The 20,093-nt window shown below is 48.7% G+C and overlaps 4 protein-coding genes across 6 annotated transcripts; 1 reads left to right on the top strand and 3 right to left on the bottom strand.

The window, feature by feature from the left end:
• Nucleotides 1-1,340: 1,340 nt before the first annotated feature.
• On the bottom strand, nucleotides 1,341-4,651 carry LOC116997832 (mas-related G-protein coupled receptor member H-like). Of its 3 annotated transcripts, XM_033062957.1 has the most exons (3): nucleotides 4,419-4,651; nucleotides 2,759-2,847; nucleotides 1,341-2,443 (listed from the first exon to the last, which is right to left on the bottom strand). In XM_033062957.1, exon 3 carries the CDS (start codon nucleotides 2,403-2,405, stop codon nucleotides 1,485-1,487), a length of 921 nt encoding a protein of 306 aa, XP_032918848.1. In that variant the 5' UTR covers nucleotides 2,406-2,443; nucleotides 2,759-2,847; nucleotides 4,419-4,651; the 3' UTR covers nucleotides 1,341-1,484. The 3 variants fall into 3 exon arrangements, 1 of the variants encoding a protein (XP_032918848.1); XR_004418251.1 differs by lacking the exon at nucleotides 4,419-4,651 and having other exon boundaries at nucleotides 1,555-1,603; nucleotides 2,759-2,886; XR_004418250.1 differs by lacking the exons at nucleotides 1,341-2,443; nucleotides 4,419-4,651 and adding an exon at nucleotides 2,466-2,515 and having other exon boundaries at nucleotides 2,759-2,886.
• Nucleotides 4,652-7,070: 2,419 nt separating this feature from the next.
• LOC116997732 (mas-related G-protein coupled receptor member H-like) lies at nucleotides 7,071-8,060 on the bottom strand. The gene has a single exon (XM_042779409.1). The coding sequence runs from the start codon at nucleotides 8,058-8,060 to the stop codon at nucleotides 7,071-7,073; it is 990 nt and encodes a 329-aa protein (XP_042635343.1).
• Nucleotides 8,061-10,084: 2,024 nt separating this feature from the next.
• Nucleotides 10,085-11,071, top strand: LOC116997733 (mas-related G-protein coupled receptor member H-like). The gene has a single exon (XM_042779410.1). It carries the CDS (start codon nucleotides 10,085-10,087, stop codon nucleotides 11,069-11,071), a length of 987 nt encoding a protein of 328 aa, XP_042635344.1.
• A 2,162-nt stretch (nucleotides 11,072-13,233) lies between these two features.
• LOC116998146 (proto-oncogene Mas-like) lies at nucleotides 13,234-17,564 on the bottom strand. Its single transcript, XM_033063591.1, has 2 exons — nucleotides 17,484-17,564; nucleotides 13,234-14,238 (listed from the first exon to the last, which is right to left on the bottom strand). Exon 2 carries the CDS (start codon nucleotides 14,220-14,222, stop codon nucleotides 13,266-13,268), a length of 957 nt encoding a protein of 318 aa, XP_032919482.1. The 5' UTR covers nucleotides 14,223-14,238; nucleotides 17,484-17,564; the 3' UTR covers nucleotides 13,234-13,265.
• Between the last annotated feature and the right edge of the window lie 2,529 nt (nucleotides 17,565-20,093).

A 20,093-nucleotide genomic window follows, 5' to 3' on the forward strand; every position in this document is an offset into this window, starting at 1 on the left:
TGTATTTCAAACTCCCTGGGTGAGTTATTCTTTCCTCAACAAGATGTTGTACTGTGGAACATTTCTGCTTTCCGGTGGACAGGAAAACAGGACACAGGAAGAAAAAACCCTCTCAGATGTCAAAGTCTTCCTCTTCTGCTAACTATAAACAACACTGTTAATAAATGTTTTCAACATGTTTGCTCTAATGTGTCTCTTGTGTCTCCAAAGCCTGACTCACCACCCACGGCTTTCACTCTCCCTTCCCTTTCCAGAAGCTGTGGCACCTTGGTTTCCCCTGGATTTAAGGCAGTGGAAAAGGAGGGACAACTTCCCCCTGGGTAAGAGATGTGGCTGCTGCCCAGGTCTGTCCCAGGAGGAATGAGGAGATCGTGGCACTGCCAACATCATCCCAACCATTGCAGGCACTGCTGTAGGAAGAGCTCTGGTATGAGACAGGTACCTGCCCTCCTCAGAGACAAGCCAGGATCTTTAGAATGGGATAAAATAAGGAAATGAGCCATTTTGGACATTGTTCACCAGGGACAAACTCTGCAGAGAAGCTTGGATGTTGTTTATTCAACAAATTCTTAGGTCAGATTTATCACATTGGAAACAAACAGAAAAGAAATAAACCAAATTCTGATGTAGGGGTAGCATCAGCTCCTCCTGAGGGTGGCCAGGTTCAGGACGGAGGTGGTCAAGGGCTTTCTTGGACAAGAGAGGATGGCCCCATTCTGCAAAACAGTAGCATAACCCCCCAATATCTGTGCCATTAAATGGTCCAAGCATCTGGTGATGTGAATTTCCATAGTGAAATCTCTTTTTGGTCACTGGCACAAGGGTGCATCGACCCTGCACTTTACTCAGAAGGATTTAATTGCAGAATTAAAAAATGTGACAAATTCCCATTGAAAGTACAAGGGAATGTTGCTGTCCCTGCCCAGCTCTGCAGCCCTACCTGGTGTCTCTTCCCATCAGCTGGGAATGCAGGGCTGGCTCTGCTGGACAGAAGGGGAAGGAGGCTCCGTGTGATCCCAGCCCCTCTCCTGCCATCCAGAGGCACCAGCCCTGCAGGGATTTGGGAAATCACTGCCATCCCGTGCTGGGTGTGTCCCCAGGCCTTAAGGTGTCTCATTCTTTGCAGGCAGGAGATCCCTCAAAACACCAAGAAACTCATCTGGGTAGCCAAAGGAGATGGAGTTCATTCCCTGGGGCCCAGGCAATGAGGGTCATTCCATGGGGAATAGAGCTGGGGAACAGCACTGAGCCCAGCTGCACTGCCTGGAGCCATGTGGACAGGGCAGGGAGGAGGAAAGCCATGCTCCAATGTGCTCCATGGCAAAGCATCCCTCCTACATTGCCCCTGGCAATGCCCCTGCTCCCTTCTCCTGCAGGAGTGCACCAGCACAGGGAGGGTGATGCTGTGGATATTTATTCATCAGGTGACTCAAGGAAAGCTGTGCCAAGGTCCTTCAGCAGAGCAGTGGAAGGGATCAACAGGCTCAGATCAGTGTGTCTGTGTTGGCATCATCGCTGTCAGCAGGGTTTTCTTCCTCCTCCTCAAAGACCCTGTGGAGGGAGAGCCGGAGGGACTCCATGGAGCAGGGACTCCAGCACCTCCCTGCCACGAAGTAGATGAAGGGTTTGATGCTGCTGTTGATGCAGTTGAGCAGGAAAACAACCTGGGTGGGCACAGGGATGTAACCGAGCTGCTGCAGGAAATTGCAGAGCACGAGGAGGAGAGTGAAGAGCACAATGATGAAGATAACATTGTCTCGTGTCTTGTGTTGCTGCTGCTGGGAGCCACACTTGGCATTGATGATGTTGATTGTGATGGAAATGACCACGGGAGCAACAAAGAGGAGCAGGATGACGGCGCACACGGAGATGAGAGCTGCCCAGCAGTGCTCCTGCTGGTGTGATGGGCACAGGGAAGTCAGCGTGGGAATGAGAGTGAAGAGAGCAAAGAAGGCCCAGAATTGGACACTGTCCACTGCCCACCACAGACGCAGAGGAAGTTTAAAGCCGCAGTAGAGTTTGCAGAATTTGTACATATTGACCACAATGCTGCTGCGTGTCATCCTGTACAGCCCCCAGAAGTAGGAGAGCGCTGACAGCTGGAAAAGGAAGTTCATATATGTCAGGGGCATGATAGGTGTGCAGGACACGTCCTCCACCAGGAAAAGAACGGTGGAGGGCACCGTGAAGAGAAGGAAGAGGAACTCGATGAAAGCCAGGCCAAAGATGATAGCGTTACGCGCTTTCAGGCTGTAGAGGCAGATGACAGCCCCGTTCCCAAACAGCCCACAGAGGCAGATGAGCAGTGTCACACTGTGTATGGCCACGTTGGTGACATCTGTCTCACAGAGATCGTCCCCTTCAGTGGGTGAGGCAGGAGATGGGGACACGGTGGTCACCTCCATGGTTGCACACTGGGCAGGCAGTGGGATGTGGTCCCTGGCTGTGGTCAGAGTGGATGGGAGTCAATGCTTGGAGAATCCAGGGATGGACCATGCAGCTCCTCAGCAGCTCCCTGCAGTGGGAAGGATTCAGTGGGGAGGAGTGAGATGTGCAGGAGAGGAGGGTGGTGGAAATTGTGGGGTGAGAGTGGGAAATGGGAGGGTTGGGATGTTCTTCAGGGGATGTGGAAGGGAAGCACAGGGCACAGGGGGGAACTGGGGAGGGCACTGCGGTCACCAGAAGAGGGTGGCAGGAACAGAGCAGCTGCTGGAGGAGAGGAAGGTGGGGCAGGGAGGAAGGAAAACATTGCACTGACCTGTTCACTGTGGGGCAGCAGCAGGCACAGGGGGTCTGTGCAGATCAGCGGTGCTTCCTGGTACCTCTTGCTCCTTTGGGATCCATGTCCTAAAGCGGCTCCTCCCAGGTCAGTAACATGAAGGAGAAAGTTCCCAGATCACCAGGAGTTCCCCATTGCTTTCCCGCTGTCTATCTCTGTGCCCTGTCCCGCTGTTACGCCCTCAGACTCAGTGGAGTCATGGGAGACTTGGAAATTGCATCTTTGGCGACGTCAGAGTTCCACTTCCTCAGAGATACTTATGTTGGTTTGGTTTTTTTTTTTGCTACAGAGGAAGTGACTTTTGTCTAAAGCTCCAAATGAAATATTTTGCAAATGGCTCCTCATTTCCTTCTGATGAGAAATATTCCTTCCCTGCAGAATGTCCCATTCTCCTACTCCTTCCCTCTCCTGACAGGTTTCTACCATTCCTTGTTTCTCTTACCTTAAGGGTCATCATCCCTACAGCAGCAGAGGGATGCTGGTGGTGCTGGTGGCACTGGAATGCTGGCAGCGCTGGCAGTTCTGGTCAGGCAGCTGGGTGCTCAACAGAAGTAACTCCCATTCTGGGAAGTGCTCCAGGATCATTGCCAAAACCTGCCCTGGGCCCAAGTAAGCACAACTGAGATGCTCCCTATCCTATCCTATCCTATCCTATCCTATCCTATCCTACCCATCCCCATCCCCATCCCCATCCCCATCCCCATCCTCATCCTTGCTCCCCATCCCCATCCCGCTGCCCATCCTCACCCCATCCCATCATATCCCACGGGTTTCCCAGAAAGCAGCCACGTCTCCACTCCAAGTGTGGTTGGTCAGGCTCTGCTGAGCCTTTCCTCCAGTGGGAAGATTTGGGATTGCTGTCATCCAGATCCCCTACAGCTCCCTTCTGACCATCTTCTGACCCCTCCAAAAGTGCCCCCAACACCCCAGACTGTCCCTGGAGCCCTCTTTCCCACACCAACAGTCCTGATCCTGCCCCGCTCCACCTGAGACCACAACAGTGTCTCCACTGAGCTTCCTTTTCCACCTGTCAGTGTCTCCAACGTGCTATGCAGGACAACACAGGATGGTAAACATGGCTGGAGCCAGTGGAGAAAAAGATTAAGAGGCCTGCAGTGGTTTTGGGGGAAGTTCTGTAGTAAGAACCAAGAGCACATGGCCAAAGGGAAAGTTCAAGGCCGGGTCACCTTTAATATCACAGCACTCAGTGAAAATCACCACCAGAGACCCCTCTGGATGATCCTCCAAGATCATAAAAGTACTTCCAGCAGGAGACTGACACATGAAAATAAATTCTAGGAAAATGATGTTTATATGTTAGATAATAACTTTTTAACATCGGCGTGTGGTTATAATTCTTATAAATCCCCTGTTGTAAAGCCTCACCACCCACAGAGATCAGGGAGAGATCCTCCTCTGTGTTCTGTGCTGGTAAAAAATTCCTATTTGCAAATGCTTCCCATGATGTTACATAGTTTATTTCAGCCAATTTCAATGTCAAGATACAGACAGGATGCACAGGGCAGAGGAGGAGGGACCTGGGGAGGGCACTGCGGTCACCAGGAGAGGGTGGCAGGAACAGAGCAGCTGCTGGAGGAGAGGAAGGTGGGGCAGGGAGGAAGGAAAACATTGCACTGACCTGTTCACTGTGGGGCAGCAGCAGGCACAGGGGGTCTGTGCAGATCAGCGGTGCTTCCTGGTACCTCTTGCTGCTTTGGGATCCATGTCCTAAAGTGGATCCTCCCAGGTCAGTAACATGAAGGAGAAAGTGCCCAGATCACCAAGAGCTCCCATTCCAATCCTGCTGACTCCTCTCCATGCCCTGTCCTGCTGTTGTTCCCAAAGGCTCGATGGGGTCACTGGGCAGTCACCAGTGGTTTTACAATTTTGGGTACTCAGAGCTCCACCCCCTCAGCATAGATCTTGATTTTTTTTTTCCTACAAAGCAAGTAGTTTTATCTTTGTGAATGGCTCCTCATTTTCTCCTGATTAGAAACACACCTACCCAGGAGACTATCACACTCTTCAACTTCCTTCCCTCTCCTGACAGGTTTCTCCCATTCCTAGTTTCTCTTTCCTGAGGACTCATTGTCCCTCCAGCAGCAGAGGGATACTGATGGTGCTGGTGGCTCTGAAATGCTGGCAGTGCTAATGAAGTATCTGACTGCTTGTCAGACACAGCTCCCATTCTGGGAAGAGCTCCAGAATCATTGCCAAAGCCTCCCCTGGGCTCAGAAAAGCATGGCTCAGTCAAGAACTCCCATTTTTGTAATTCTACTGTAGGCTTGATTTACCAAAACATGAGCATTGGTCTAATACCGATACTCAACTGTGAGGGACAAAAGACTCTCTGACAATTTAAGGTTATAAAGTGTATGTTTATTCAGCACTGGGCAGCAGCCCCCTAATACACACTGCAGAATTACAGGTGGTTACAGAGTCTATTTATTGACAAAAGGTTCAAACAAATACATATTCATAATACCAGTCCCTCCCATCTCCTGCTTTCTGTGGTAATTAGCTTGAATGGTTATTAAGCAGGCATGGTTGGTTTCTGGAATTAAGTCTGGGGTCGTTTTTGTGGGGAGGGGTCCTAAAAGGAGGAAGTAAGGCAAGCCTTGCTTGCCCTGAACTCTCGACTTTTCTGTTAATGACAATACAAATGGCTTTTGGGGCAACTCCAGTTTTGCAAAGAATGAGTTTCTGGTTGCAATTGTTTATGTTCTTTGGACCTAACTACTACTTTCATCTTTTCCCATTGGAAGCACAGCTAAGCAAACATAAATTGACAGACAATCAATTATTTAAGTTTCAGGTAACTATCTCAGGCCCAGTTTCTTCTAACTTTTAACTAAAATCCTAATTTCTCTAAGATTAGTGTTTGAGGCTCACACAGCCCAAGGGAAGGACAGCAATCAGCTGCTTGCAGCCAGGTTATCAGCACTTAGAGCCCACATTAATTACAGCAATTCCCTTAATGACGCAATGAAAGCTATTGGAGACCGTTTTGGGATGCTGTGATCCTCTTTCCAGCCCTTATTAGCCCTCCTCCTCAGACTTGGTAGTACTTGTGTTTTTTTTATTCCTGACCCCATCCCTCTGGGACAGCTGTGCCAGGGCCTCAGCACCCTCACAGGGAAGGATTTCTTCCCAATATCCAATCTGAACCCACCCTCTGGCAGTGGGAAGCCATTCCCCCTTGTCCTGTCACTCCATGCCCTTGTCCAAAGTCCCTCTCCAACTCTCCAGAAGCCCCTTTAGTTCATGGATCATGGAGTGTTTGCACTTGCAAGGATTGTCCTGGTGAGGGGATGTGAGATTCCATAGCTGGGGACACAAACGCGGTGTCAGCAGGGAAGAGAGGTGACATTTCTGGTCCCAGGGCCACACATGTGCCAGTTTCCAGCAGGAGCATCCCAGATCCCTGAGGCATGTAAGCCTGGATAGGAATCATGTCAGCTCAGCTTTCCAAGAATTCCTTGGAATTCACTGTAGGCTGCTGTCTGAGTACCAAGGGAGTGTAGAAGATGACTCAGATCAAACCTCCAACTTTCTAAGGGTCATAGCCAAGAGAGCAGCATTGATTCACCTCTTCCCAGAAGACACGACATTGCTGAAATCCTAAATCATCCCTCTGCTGTGTGCCTGGGCTCCAGCACATGCACAGAATGTATCCCCTTGGAAACTGCTTTGTGAGGGTGAAGTACCACTCAAATAAATAGTGCTATACAAATGGGAAAATTAAATTTTAAACAGAAATCATAGGTGGAATTAGATGGCGCAATTTGAGCCCATTCAAAGGCAAGATTTCAGGATTAAGGTTACTAAGAGGAACCTGACACAGAGACACTCTTCCCAGAAGGAATGAGGAGATCTTTGAACTGCCAACAGATGGCTCATTCCAGCCACTGTAGGCACCAACCTTAGGAAGAGCTCTGGTATGAGACAGGTACCTGCCATCCCCACAGAAAAGCCAGAGGCTTTAGAACAGGAAAAATTAAGGAAATGAACCATTTTTAGACACTGTTTACCAGGGACAAGCGCTGCAGTAAAGCCCGGATGTCGTTTATTCAACAAAACCTGCGGCCAGAGTGATCACGTTGAAAAGAAACAAAAGGAATAAATCCAAATCTGATTTAGGGGTAGCAACAAAAGAGTTTATCAGAGTTTATTCATTGGGGCCAAGGCAATGAGGGTCGTTCCAGGGGGAACACAGGAACACGACTGATCTCAGTGCCACGTGCTCCCGTACTTCTGGCTGTCTCTGAGGTGCCACATGTCCAGAAGTGCCTCAGAGAGATGTCACCTCCACCACAGTGTCCCCAGGGCCGTGGCTCCCCTCCTCACTCCCAGCTTTCTCCTCAAACACCCTCCGCAGAGCCACTCTGATGGAGCGCTGGAAGCGGCGCCGCCGGCAGCTCCCCACCAGCACGTAAATCACCGGGTTGAGGGTGCAATTCAGCAATGCCAGCAAAAAAGAGGGGTCTTCTGGGAATAATTCACCTGAATCAGGGAGATTGAGGAAAACCTCCACGCAGAAAGGGATGCCAAAGGCAAAGAACAGCAGGACATTGAGCAGGATGGCCACAAAGAGCTTCCCTGGCTGCCGCCTCCGGGAGCCACAGCGCAACTTGAGGAACAGCAACAGGTTGGAAATCAACATCATCAGGGAAAAAACCATGGAGATAGTGAGGGCTACACCAGCAAGGACAATCTCAGAGTCTTCAGTATAGGTGTAGGTGATGTAGAGGGAAGAAACAAAAACCCCGGCGAGGGCCCAGAGGGCCCCACTGACGATACCCGAGAGGTGCCGGGGGCGGTGGCAGCGGTACCAGATGGGGCACAGCACAGAGAGGCAGCGCTCCGTGCTCAGGGCTGCCAGCAGCCCCAGGCTGCTCAGGTCAAACAGGTGGCACAGGAGTCCCACTGCAAACACAAAATAACTATAGTGATGAATGAAAGGAAACAAAGATGTGCAAAATGCTGCTTCGACCAGAAAAGCCAAAATAAGCAGGAGAAACAGGAGGAGCAGGGAGAAGTCAGCAACAGCCAGATTTAGGATGTAGACAGTGAAAGGGCTCTGCTTTGTGTGGAAGCCCAGGAACCACATGACCACCCCATTCCCTGCCAGCCCACAGAGGGAAATCCCCAGGCACATCCCTGCAAAGGCAATCAGGCTGTAGGGAATGCTCGGGCATTCAGATGTGATGAATTCCTCCCCATCCTGAGATCCATGTAGTGTATCATTCATGGTGGAGTTTGTTGTGCTGTTCTCCTCCATGGTGAATGATCCTGCTCGCGGCAGCTGCCTTCTCCCTTTCCCACCACCTCCTAGGGAGAGATGGGGAACCAGAGGGAAATTAGGGACATCAGCATTCCCAGCACTTCCCATCTGTCCACACAGCCTCATGCCAGCCCCAGGAAGAGCCCCACCCCTGCAATGCCCAGGACAGCCTCCCACCCCTCCAGCCCTGACCCTGGACAGGAGGCATCTCCCACCAGTCCATGACTGGACTCCTACCTCCACTCAGGAGGAGCAGCGCTGTCACAGCAGCACCAGGAGAAAGGATTTGGGGATGGCTGCAGGAACCACTGGCTGTGCTTCAGCCTCGTCCTTCGTGCCTGAGTGCAGCCCTTGGCCCAGAGATCACATCCCATGGTCAGAGCCTCCTCTCACAATCTCCCCACATCGGTGACAGCTTCCCCTCACATGTCCCAGGGACAGTGATCTTGTCAGGAGGAGGTGGCCATGTCACCCCTTCCTCTGTCATTCTCCAGTGTCATCCCGCCATGCAGGGGCTTCTGGCTTTCACTTTTCACAGGTGGTCCATCCATCAATGCAGAAGGGGATATAAATCACTCCCAGGGATGGAGGATGGCAGAGGGGTAAGGGATGAGCCAGAGACCTTCAGGAGTGAGAAATCACCAATGTGCAGACATGCAACAGCACAAGCTGCTCATTGCATCTAGTGACATGTAACTCATGCTCAAGGACTTCTTCCAACTTCCTTCTGGGAGAAACTTCCAGCAGATGCACCTTTCTCCATCTCCCTCTCATGGATGGATGTTAATCCTAAATTGTCTCCTTGTTTCAAGTCTTCCTCTAGCTCCAAAGCCTGAAGCTGCAGGCTGGACACCCTGGAGAGCACACAGACCTTGTGTGTTAACATATCCATCAGTCCTGGGGATGACAACCACAGGATACAACTCCAAAGGAGAGGGAAAACACATGAAAGAGGGGCAGACAATAACCAATAAAATTCCAGTCCCCGTGCTGTGAAAGGCTGAGGTTTTGTGGCAGGAACCACTTGGAGATAAGAGCACTTTGGCAGCACCATGTACCCCACAAAGCTAATCTCTGAGGAGACACATGCCCAGCAGGGGTGATTAAGCTGATGATTTGGATTAGACAGGATGGGATTAGAGGCTGTGGGTAAAGCCCTCGTGCAGTCCCATGTCTGGGCACCGGTGATTTCCCACAGCAAGTGGACACAAGGACAGTGCTCATCCCCATGGCTGCTGCTCAGGGGCTCTGTTGGCACCTGATGAGGTCTGGAATTCTGAGGGGTCCAGAAGACCCTGTAATAGCTGAACAGATCATAGTGGAGTACCCCTTCCATGGAGAGGATCTGCCCTCACCAGAAAAGGGTTTTGACCCAGGATTCCCTGCACCTGAAGGGACATCATATTATCTGTGCTGTCCTCTCATTTTCGTTGTTTTAGATCCAGTAAATGATGTTTAAAATTCTGAGGTCTGAGTGCCTGTATTAATGAGATCAAAACAGATCAGCAACTCGTCATGAAGAACTGGGGGGGAGGAGAGGAAGGGGTGACATGGCCACCTCCTCCTGACAAGATCACTGTCCCTGGGACATGTGAGGGGAAGCTGTCACCGATGTGGGGAGATTGTGAGAGGAGGCTCTGACCATGGGATGTGATCTCTGGGCCAAGGGCTGCACTCAGGCACGAAGGACGAGGCTGAAGCACAGCCAGTGCTTCCAGCAGCCATCCCCAAATCCTTTCTCCTGGTGCTGCTGTGACAGCGCTGCTCCTCCTGAGTGGAGGTAGGAGTCCAGTCATGGACTGGTGGGAGATGCCTCCTGTCTAGGGGCAGGGCTGGAGGGGTGGGAGGCTGTCCTGGGCACTGCAAGGGTGGGGGCTCTTCCTGGGGCTGGTGTGAGGCTATGTGGACAGATGGGAAGCGCTGGGAATGCTGATGTCCCTAATTTCCCTCTGGTTCCCCATCTCTCCCTAGGAGGTGGTGGGAAAGGGAGAAGGCAGCTGCCGCGAGCAGGATCATTCACCATGGAGGAGAACAGCACAACAAACTCCACCATGAATGATACACTTCATGGATCTCAGGATGGGGAGGAATTCATCACATCTCAATGCTCGAGCATTCCCTACAGCCTGATTGCCTTTGCAGGGGTGTGCCTGGGGATTTCCCTCTGTGGGCTGGCAGGGAATGGGGTGGTCATGTGGTTCCTGGGCTTCCACACAAAGCAGAGCCCTTTCACTGTCTACATCCTAAATCTGGCTGTTGCTGACTTCTCCCTGCTCCTCCTGTTTCTCCTGCTTATTTTGGCTTTTCTGGTCGAAGCAGCATTTTGCACATCTTTGTTTCCTTCCATTCATCACTATAGTTATTTTAGGTTTGCAGTGGAACTCCTGTGCCACCTGTTTGACCTGAGCAGCCTGGGGCTGCTGGCAGCCCTGAGCGTGGAGCGCTGCCTCTCTGTCCTGTGTCCCATCTGGTACCGCTGCCACCGCCCCCGGCACCTCTCGGGTATCGTCAGTGGGGCCCTCTGGGCCCTCGCCGGGGTTTTTGTTTCTTCCCTCTACCTCACTTTTACTGAAGACTCTGAGACTGTCCTTGCAGATGTAGTCCTTGTGATTTCCCTGATTTTGTCCTTCCTGATGTTGGTTTCCAACCTGTTGCTGTTCCTCAGGCTGCGCTGTGGCTCCCGGAGGCGGCAGCCAGGGAGGCTCTTTGTGGCCATCCTGCTCAATGTCCTGCTGTTCTTCTTCACCTTCAGCATCCCTTTCTTTGTAGACATTTTCCTCACCCTTCCTGATTCCATTGAGTTATTCCCAGAAGACACCTCCTTGCTGCTGGCATTGCTGGACTGCACCCTCAACCCGGTGATTTACGTGCTGGTGGGGAGCTGCCGGCGTTGCCGCTTCCAGCGCTCCATCAGAGTGGCTCTGCGGAGGGTGTTTGAGGAGAAAGCTGGGAGTGAGGAGGGGAGCCACGGCCCTGGGGACACTGTGGTGGAGGTGACAGCTCTCTGAGGCACTTCTGGACATGTGGAACTCAGAGATGTGGCACCTCAGAGACAGCCAGAAGGATGGAGACATGGGCATTCCAAGCTGTGCGGTTCCATGACTGTATTCCCCCTGGAACGACCCTCATTGCCCCTTTCATATGGAATAAACTCTGCTGATGAAGCAAAAATTGAAAAAATGGGCAGAGCGAGGGGTGCTGGGTTGGTGATGGTGGTATTTGGGCTGTAGGAGGTAAGAGATGGCTGAAAACTACAGTTTGAGGAAAAGGGAGAGGAAAAAAGAGAGAGAGAAAGAAAGGGGAAAATGGAGAAAGGCAGAGAGAGAGAGAAAAAATAAATAGAAAGAAAGGGAAAATTCAAGAAAGTAAAAAGGAAGCTAAACAAGAAAATGAATGGGAGAAAAACAGAGAACGAATGAATGAATATAAGAAAGCAAGGGGGAGAGCAAAAAATAAAGATTGAGAATGACAAAGGATTTGCTTGGACAGGACATGTGAAGAAGGATATCCCTAGTGTGCTAAATCCCCATAAATAGCTGGGCCAGTCACACAGGAGCTGGTCCTGCTCCCTCTGGAATCACTGGAGGAAATGTTTTTCACCTTAGTACAGCAGTGTTATACCAAAACCCACCTGGAATTAGCTGTTATAAAATAAACTTGGCTTTCCTCTCATTTTAAGTAGACACTGACAGGAAGGCTCTTCCTGTGCCTTAAATAAAAAAATTATTTATCTGAATTTATATTCTGAGTGTTTTTATCAGTTGATAAAACAGATAAAAACAACAACAAGAACTTTAAATATGATTTTTTTATGCCTTTGGGAAAAAAACCCAAACCAACACCAAAAAAGTGACCTCTGGTCTTTTTAATGACACAAAAATGTTTTGTTTTCCCAATGATAAAATCATTTGAGATATCAAAAAGAGAACATTTTGAACATGAATTAATGAGATTTTTCAAAGAAAATTACCCACACTGACTTCTTCTAAACATTTTGGTTAAAAGAATAAATGTTACGCAGTCTGATAGCACAAATAATCCCATTTTTCCTCTCAAAGGATTTGGGTTAGAGAATAATTTGTTGCAAATCATGCTATTTATTTACCCTGTTCTTTTCCTGTATTTTTCCCACCATCCTTTGATTTATTTCTATTGATGAAGGAGATTTAAAAGCCATGGATTCTGATCTCTCCTTTTAAAAGAAGAAATAACAACGTAGTGCATGATGTAGATAAATGCAGAGACTCTGCCAAGGACTGAAGGAAATTAAAATAACATGCAGCAATATAATAATATAAAATAATAATCTCCAGTCATGTATTTATTTGAAATACAAGACAAGGGAGGTTGAAACTCAGTGAATAAATTTTTAAGAAAGTTGGAGGGAAGTGGAGTCCTTTTCTGCTCTGTGGTGTGGAAACCTCCCTGGTTCATACAAGTAATGGTCTTGGTGTGTGTGAATCTTTTCAGTCTTTGAAATGGTCACATTAGGAAGCCCAGAATGGCTCTGTGAGCAACAAAGGCTGTGTGCGTGCTGAGACTTGGGAATTCTAAATTAAGAGGACTTCTCCGTCCAGGAATTTTATGTCTGCTTCCAACAGGAGGATTGTTGGTACGATCTCATTTTCAGAGATCTGAGTGAAAAGCAACACTGAGACTTTATCAGTTTATGAATGACAAGGATTTATCCTCAGCAGGATTTCTTTGATGAAATACAGTCACCAAGATGTTTTATCCTTTCCACCTTCACAAGCCAGGAGAGGCATCAAAATCTCCCTCTGGACACACTTTGGAAATCAGGCTCTAGATTGGTACCTTGGAATTCAAATGTGTCTTTTAAAAGGCATCCAGGGTTTGGAATTGCACACAGGCTGATCTCCATCCTTAGGCATCTGTCCACACAGCTACATTTAGATTCCATCACCTCTGGAAAGAGGAGTGTTCTTCAGTCCTGTAGGGAGAAGGCACCCAGGGCCCTTCATCAATAAAATGAATATTATTTAAAAGTCACTGGAAAGAAACAGGAACTTTTAATGTGTCCTAAATACAGGTCAGGTAAATACAGTTGCTTATGTGCCACAGATGGGGACATAAAATAATGAGCTAAAATATCTACAGAGAGGGTACTGAGGGTCAGGTGAGATGAACCTTCCCCAGGACCTTGGAGTTCTTCCGTTCTGCCAGGACATTCCAGGCAGGATTTCAGGAGGACATGGTTATCGTGTCCCGGGTTTCCCGCTCATCTCTGTCATCCGCTGAGTCTTGGAAGGCCCTCTGGAATGCCAGCCTGAGGGTGAGCCTGAATTTCCGATCCCTGTAGCTTCCCACCAGGAAGTAAATGACGGGGTTGAGGGTGCTGTTGACACACGAGAGCACAAAGCCAATCTCTGGGGAATACAGGAACTTGTGGCCCAGGAAATCCAGGAGGATGAGGACACTGAGGGGCACGGCAAAAATGAGGAAGAGGAGGATGGTGAGCATGATGACGATGAAGAGCCGGCCTGTTTGGAAGGGCTGGGAACTGCACCTGACCCTTAGGAAGAGGGTGAGGCTGAAGAGCAGCATGAGGGGCGCGCAGATGAGGAAATCCAAGGCCCCGATGGCGATGAGCAGGCGCCGGCAGACCCTGGGAGAGGGACGAACGGTGCACAAAACATATCCCAGAGTGTTCAGGAGCAGGGACAGCGCCCAGAGCAGGCCGGACACCACGGCAGACAGGTGCTTGGGGCGGTGTGTCCGGCACCAGATGGGGGACAGCACGGACAGGCAGCGCTCAATGCTGATGGCCGTCAGCAGGTACAGGCCCGTGCCATACATGAAGAGATCCAGGAAGAGGAATATCCCGAACTGCACCCCCACGTTGAACTGCATCAGGTACTGCACGGTCTCCACGGCGATGCACAGCAGGTACCCGAAGTCGGCGGCCGCCAGGTTCAGGATGTAGACGCTGAAGTGGTTCCTGCGGATGCGCAAGCCCAGGAACCACAGCACCAGCCCGTTCCCCACCATCCCACAGGCAGCACTCAGCAGGCAGAAGCTCTCCATGAACTTGAGGACAGCGTAGGACGGCTCTGGTAGTCCCACAGTCCCGCTCTGGTTGGTCCCAGGAGCCTGGGTGGCTGTGGTTGGAGGGAGGATTGCTGTGGCTGAGGGTCTCATAATGGGTGATTCAGACCTGGGAGCAGAGAGGGGAGAGGGGGTAACTCCAGGATGACTTTTCTAGAGGGGTTCCTTGCTTTGGCCAAGGCTTTGTAGCTAGAACTTGATTTAATGGAACTGCAAATAATATGGTTTGGAAGGGACCAAGATCCTGGAGTAAAGGGACAAAGGGCAAAGGCTTCACACTGACAGGGTGTGGGTTTAGATGGCATATTGGGAATAAAGTCTTCCCTGGGAGGGTGGTGAGGCTCTGGCACAGATTGCCCAGAGAAACTGTGGCCGCCCCATCCCTGGAGGTGTCCAAAGCCAGGCTGGAGCAAACTGGGATAGTGCAAGGTGTCCCTGCCCATTGCAGGGGGTTAGGCAGAACTGGATGATCTTTAAGGTCTCTTCCAGCCCAAACCACTCTGGAATTCTGTGATTCCAAGAGAACAACTGGTAGGTTTCTTATATTGATGAGCTATTTATGTTTTAATGAAGTGCCTTTTGATGTGATTCTCCTGGGTCCCATGTACAGTAACAAATAAACATTTTGGTCTGGCAGAGCCCTCAGCTTCTCCCTCAGAAACTGCAAGAACCACATGTAAGAAACCACAGGTTATCTTGTCCTCACAGGCCATGGGACTTGTGGCTCTGATAACTTTTCCACACCATTCCTTTGAGTTAGGTCACTGTTTCCTTCCCCATGGTACTGAGATCTGATTGAGAATCTTGGGGGGGTGGGGGTGAAAAAAAATGGGTTTAACATGTTTTTTTGGTCTGATAAGAACAAATACAGTGGTTCTTCTGCTGTCCCCCAACCAGCTGTGAATTTGGACATGGAAGGCAGAGAAGGTAAAAAGAGGAGAGGAACAAAAATATTGGGTTTTTGGGAAGATGTGAATCACTGAACCATGCAGCCAGCATGAATCCTCTGTTCTCTCTTTGTGGTGCAGCAGCACACATGGAGTCAGACTTCCAAAAGCCCCAGAACGTGACAGACTGAATCACTGCTGTTCCACCCCAGCACCCCAAGCCCACAGACAGAGGGAAAAGAAGGGTGTGGTGCAGGGAATTTCAAGGCCAGGTTGGATGGGGCTTGGATCAACCTGGGCTAGTGGAAGGTGTCCCTGCCCATAGCAGGGGATGGGACTGGAGCAGCTTTAAGGTCCATTTCAACCCAAATTATTTGAGGATTTTATGATTTCCTTTAGGGTTGATTGAAACCAGGGACCTGCTGGCACTGCAGAGCTGGATGATCCCATCCTCAGCTCTTACGGCACCTTGAGCACTTCTAACGTGGAGACTCTGGAGAGCAGCCCTGTGACTGTTCCTCCCTCACAATCTGCTCCAGGGGTGACCACAAATTATCATTTTTGCAGAAATTTGCAGGAACAGCCTCAAGTTCTGTGCTGCTTTTCTGCTGCAAGAGCACAGGAAGACCCAGTGGTTAAGTGGCTTCCTGGTTTGTGTGCAACTAAATTTCCACTCGATGTGAAGAGTGTGTGAACATTTGCAGCTGTCTCAGCCCACTGCAGCCTCCACAGGTGCATCTCTCTCTGTGGGGATTCAGGGAATGACAGGTGATTATTTCCCACGTTAAATGGCTTTGTGCCACTGATCATGTCATAGAATCATGGAATGGATTGGGTTGGGAGGGATCTTAAAGCTCATCTTGTTCCAATCTCCTGCCACAGCCAGGGACACCTTTCACAGACCTGGTTGCTCCAAATCCCCGCCAACCTGGCCTTGGACACCTGCAGGGATAAGGCAGCCACATCTCCTCTGGACAACCTGTGCCTCACCACCCTCACAGGGAAGAATTTCCTCCCAAGATCTAATTCGAATCCACCGTCTTCCAGTTTAAAACAATTCCCTGTCACTCCAGGTCCTTCTCCTAAGTCCCTCTCCAGCTGTCTTGGAGCACCTTTAGGCACTGGAAGGTGCTGTATGTGCATCAAGACTGCCAGAACAGGAATGGCTGCAACGGGAAAATGACAAAACATCGATAGTTTTGCCTTCTGCTCTAACCAAAGTGACAAAATCCCTCTCTTACTTCTGCAGACCGTGGAGAAGAACACTGCAGAAGTCACTCATTGTTCTCATCTATTTATTATATTCCCTTGGAAAGACTGAATTCCTGTCTCCAAGATACATCCAGGACTTGATTCTACTTCCTTGTGTAACTAATAAGGGAAAGCTCTCCTCAAACAGCAGCAGCCTGAGTCCAGGTGGTCTTTTTCTCCCTTCAGATTAAACATTCTCCCAGTGGTTCTGCCTGCAAATCCTGCCTGTAGTTCCTGAGGCAGAACAACCCTGACCCCACAAAGATGTCTCAGAACACAGACAGAAAGTTATGTAATGCCAGGTCTCTGAGTAATGACTTTTTATATTGCAGAGGTGCATTTAGAGAAGTTCAAGAGCACTTGTACAGGGAAAAGCATCCCCGGAATGAAGCTTTCCTTATATTGAAAATTATTATCATCAATTTCCTACAGAAATTTCTGTCCAGCAAAGGAAGTAAATTTTTGATCTTTTTTCCTCCATTGTTTTTGTTTGTCCTCCTTTTCTCAAAGCCTGGCAGAAACCATCAGAGTGCTGTAAGAGCCTAAATGAGGGATGCAGAACTCCAGACGGGCTCTTTAAAATGCTGTTTATTCTATCCAAATGATGCAGTCATTTATGGGTGACAAAAGCCCAGCCTTTTTAACCACAGCTGTGGGTTTGCCTGAAAGCTTCCTCTAGTTCTGGTTATAAAGCATGATATACTTTTCATTGTAGATCATCTTAACACATGACAACCAATCAGTACCTTTACTATTACCTGTAGCCTATCACAACTACTAACATTTTCATATTCGTGTTGCTATTTTCCAATCACAAAAGGTGAGTATGTTACAGTTTAAGCTAGAAGTTGTTTTTCAGTTTTCTTGCAGTGGAAAATTCTGACATTTTTTTCTCTACTTGCAACATGGCATTTTTGTTTGTTTGTGAAAATCCTTTTGCTTGGTAAAAATAGCTTTTGTTTGAGGTGGATTTATCCTTTGCTCAGAGTCATAAAACCCCGTTCCAACTCACTTGCTCATTGCCTTCTTAGTTGTCCAGTAGACTGGTTCAGCAATTCTTTTCCCCTACATCAAAACTTGCTATCATTTTTATTCCTTCTTCAGAGTCTACATTTAAAGATCTTTCTTTCAGTTAAACACACATATCTGTGAGACCTTCCTGTCAAATCCTTATCCTTCCCAACAGAGTGCACAGACCCATCTCAGAATTTCTCACCTTTTTTGCGTTCCTGGCAATTTCAGCGCCTGTGCCCAGCAGTGTTGTCCCCTGGACTGTGTGACATAGGGTGCAGCTCGAGCCCTTGTGTCATCCTGCAGCGCTGGGCTGGGCAGCCACTGTTTAAAAAGCCATGGTGTTTTCAGCATGACCCTCCAGGCAGCCAATCACTCATGGGGGAAATACCTCCTCTGTGCGGGTATGATCATTTAGATTTGAACCACTTCCCCCTCCCCTCTTTGCAGTGTCATGGAAACAGTATTTTTTTACTATTTCTCCCTTCCTCAGCCATTCTTGCAAGAGCTGTCCATACAAACCTTGCACTGGTGTTGTGTCCTACTCAAGGCCCTGAGATGCTTTGGTTTTACATCCCCTGAAGATGAGGTTTTAGGGCTGTTCAGGTACAGAAATTTTAAGTCATCTCTGGTAACATCTTTGCTGGAGGTTTCACAACCTCCCTCAGCACTTCTCATTCCCTCCTGTCCCTGCCCAGCTGTCACACACCCGTCACCACTGTGGGTCCTCTTCTGACCACAGCTTCTCCCAGCACAGTTCAGCGCCTTATGGAGTCCCTACTGCTTCATCCAACCTTGCACCCAAACTTCCCACCTCAGCAGTTCCAGATGCCCAAACCCTGCTTGTGCTGCCCTCAACATGGAGCTCAGGGGTGAGGAACTCTTTCAGTGCACGTCCTCACCCCACAGGCTTTCAGCACAGTCCTTCAACACCTCGGTACTTCTGATTTCACAAAATCCCTCCAGCCCCATGCCTTTCACTTCCAGTTTCACAACTTCCCCCTGAGCAGAGCTGCAGGCTCTTCCTCACCTTGTGTCTCCTAAACAGATAGAACCCACCAGCAACCACCCACAACACCCCAGTTCCTGTCCATGGACACTCCATATCCAATGAGCCTCCCAGATCCACCTGCCAAAGGGTGTGGAAATAGAGAAAACACCTTTCTCCTTTCCTGACATCCTTACAGGGTTTTGGGGAGCTGCCAGCCTCCCCTCTTAGTCCCTTGGGCCAGGGAAGTAAAGGGAGAGGAGTGTGATGCCACCCAAATCACTGCCATGTGTGTCAAGGGGCACAGCAACACGAAGATCCAGCCTAAATGTGCTTAGCAGGTCAGAAACACATTTGTACATCTTCAGCTTCTGTTGTCATCTTTCTTCCTCTTCCTTTCTCAAAGATTGTATGATCATTTTTACTTTCTTACCCAATTCTATTTCCTATCGTGATTACTGGCAGCGCTCATTAACCTGGCCAGGACTCCAGGCTGTGTTGTAAAATTATATTCAAATTAAAATACCGTTTTTATTCAGAGCACTATTTAATCTCCTCACTAATTTGAGGGTTCCCATTTTCTCTGCATGGATTGCTGGCATTTCATGTTGGGAGACATTCAAAATGCTTTTGTTGGTGTTGAGTCATTCTGAATTTCAGTAAACATCAGCAAAACAAAGGGATGGGCAGTGGATGAAACTATTGATGCAAGTTGAAAATACACAGTACACTTCAGAGCAGTGATGAGTTGGAGTGGAAGTAATACACAAATTCATCAAATTCTGGAATGGTTTGGGTTGGAAGGGACTTTAAAACTCATCCAGTTCCACCCCCAGCCACAGGCAGGCACACTTTCCACTATCCCAGGTTGCTCCAACTTGTCCTGGAAAACTTCCAGGGATGGGGCAGTCACAGCTTCTCTGGGGAATTTGTGCCAAGGACTCACCGCCCTCCTAGGGAAGAGTTTATTCTCAATATCCCATTTAAACCCACCTTCTCTCATCTAAAGCCATTTTTCGTAACTGATTAGGTGAATAGATCCATTTCTTTCCAGAGGATAGCCTGGAGTGGCAAAGGCTCAACTCAGCTGACTTCCACATATGTACAAGAGCTGACTTCATCCTCTCCCTCGGTTTCCCAATAAAATAAGGATTTTTTTTTTTTGCTTACTCTTTACTTTACTGACCTTTGCTGAAACATGCAAGTTCTTACAAAATGCCTTATTCCCTGGGCTACCAGCAATGAAATTTCATGGAATATAGGGATTTAGAGGGTCATCAAGAAGTGACCCAAGCCACCTTCTGTCTCTCTTCTACTTTCTATTAGAAACCTCCCAGATTTTTTTTTTTTTTTTTTTTTTTTTTTTTTTTTTTTTTTTTTTTTTTTTTTTATGAGGGCTTCTGGAGCTTCTTTGGAATTCACAGGGATTTAAAAATCCTCACAATTTTATTGTTTATTACTCACAGTGCCATAAAGTTTAAGCTGTGGATCTAAGGGGCCTTTACACTTGGGAAATGTACAGAGCATGGATTAATGGGAGAGTCTGGGAATGTTAACTCAACCAGGTCACGTCACATGCTTGCCCAATTTAATATTCAGCTAATCTGTTGGCTGTTATTTCCAAGAATCATGGAATTTCTAAGGTTGGAGAAGCCCTTCAAGGTCATTGAGTCAAACCATTCCCCAGCAGTGCCACCACTAATTCATGTCCCCAAGGGCCACATCAACATGTTTTAAATCCCTCCAGACTGATGGTAACTCCACCACTGCTCTTGGTAAACTGTGATGGGGCTGGATCACCCTGTAAGTGGAGAAATTTTTCCTAAA

This window comes from Catharus ustulatus, chromosome 6 (genome assembly GCF_009819885.2).
Source record: "Catharus ustulatus isolate bCatUst1 chromosome 6, bCatUst1.pri.v2, whole genome shotgun sequence".
Taxonomy (NCBI): domain Eukaryota; kingdom Metazoa; phylum Chordata; class Aves; order Passeriformes; family Turdidae; genus Catharus; species Catharus ustulatus.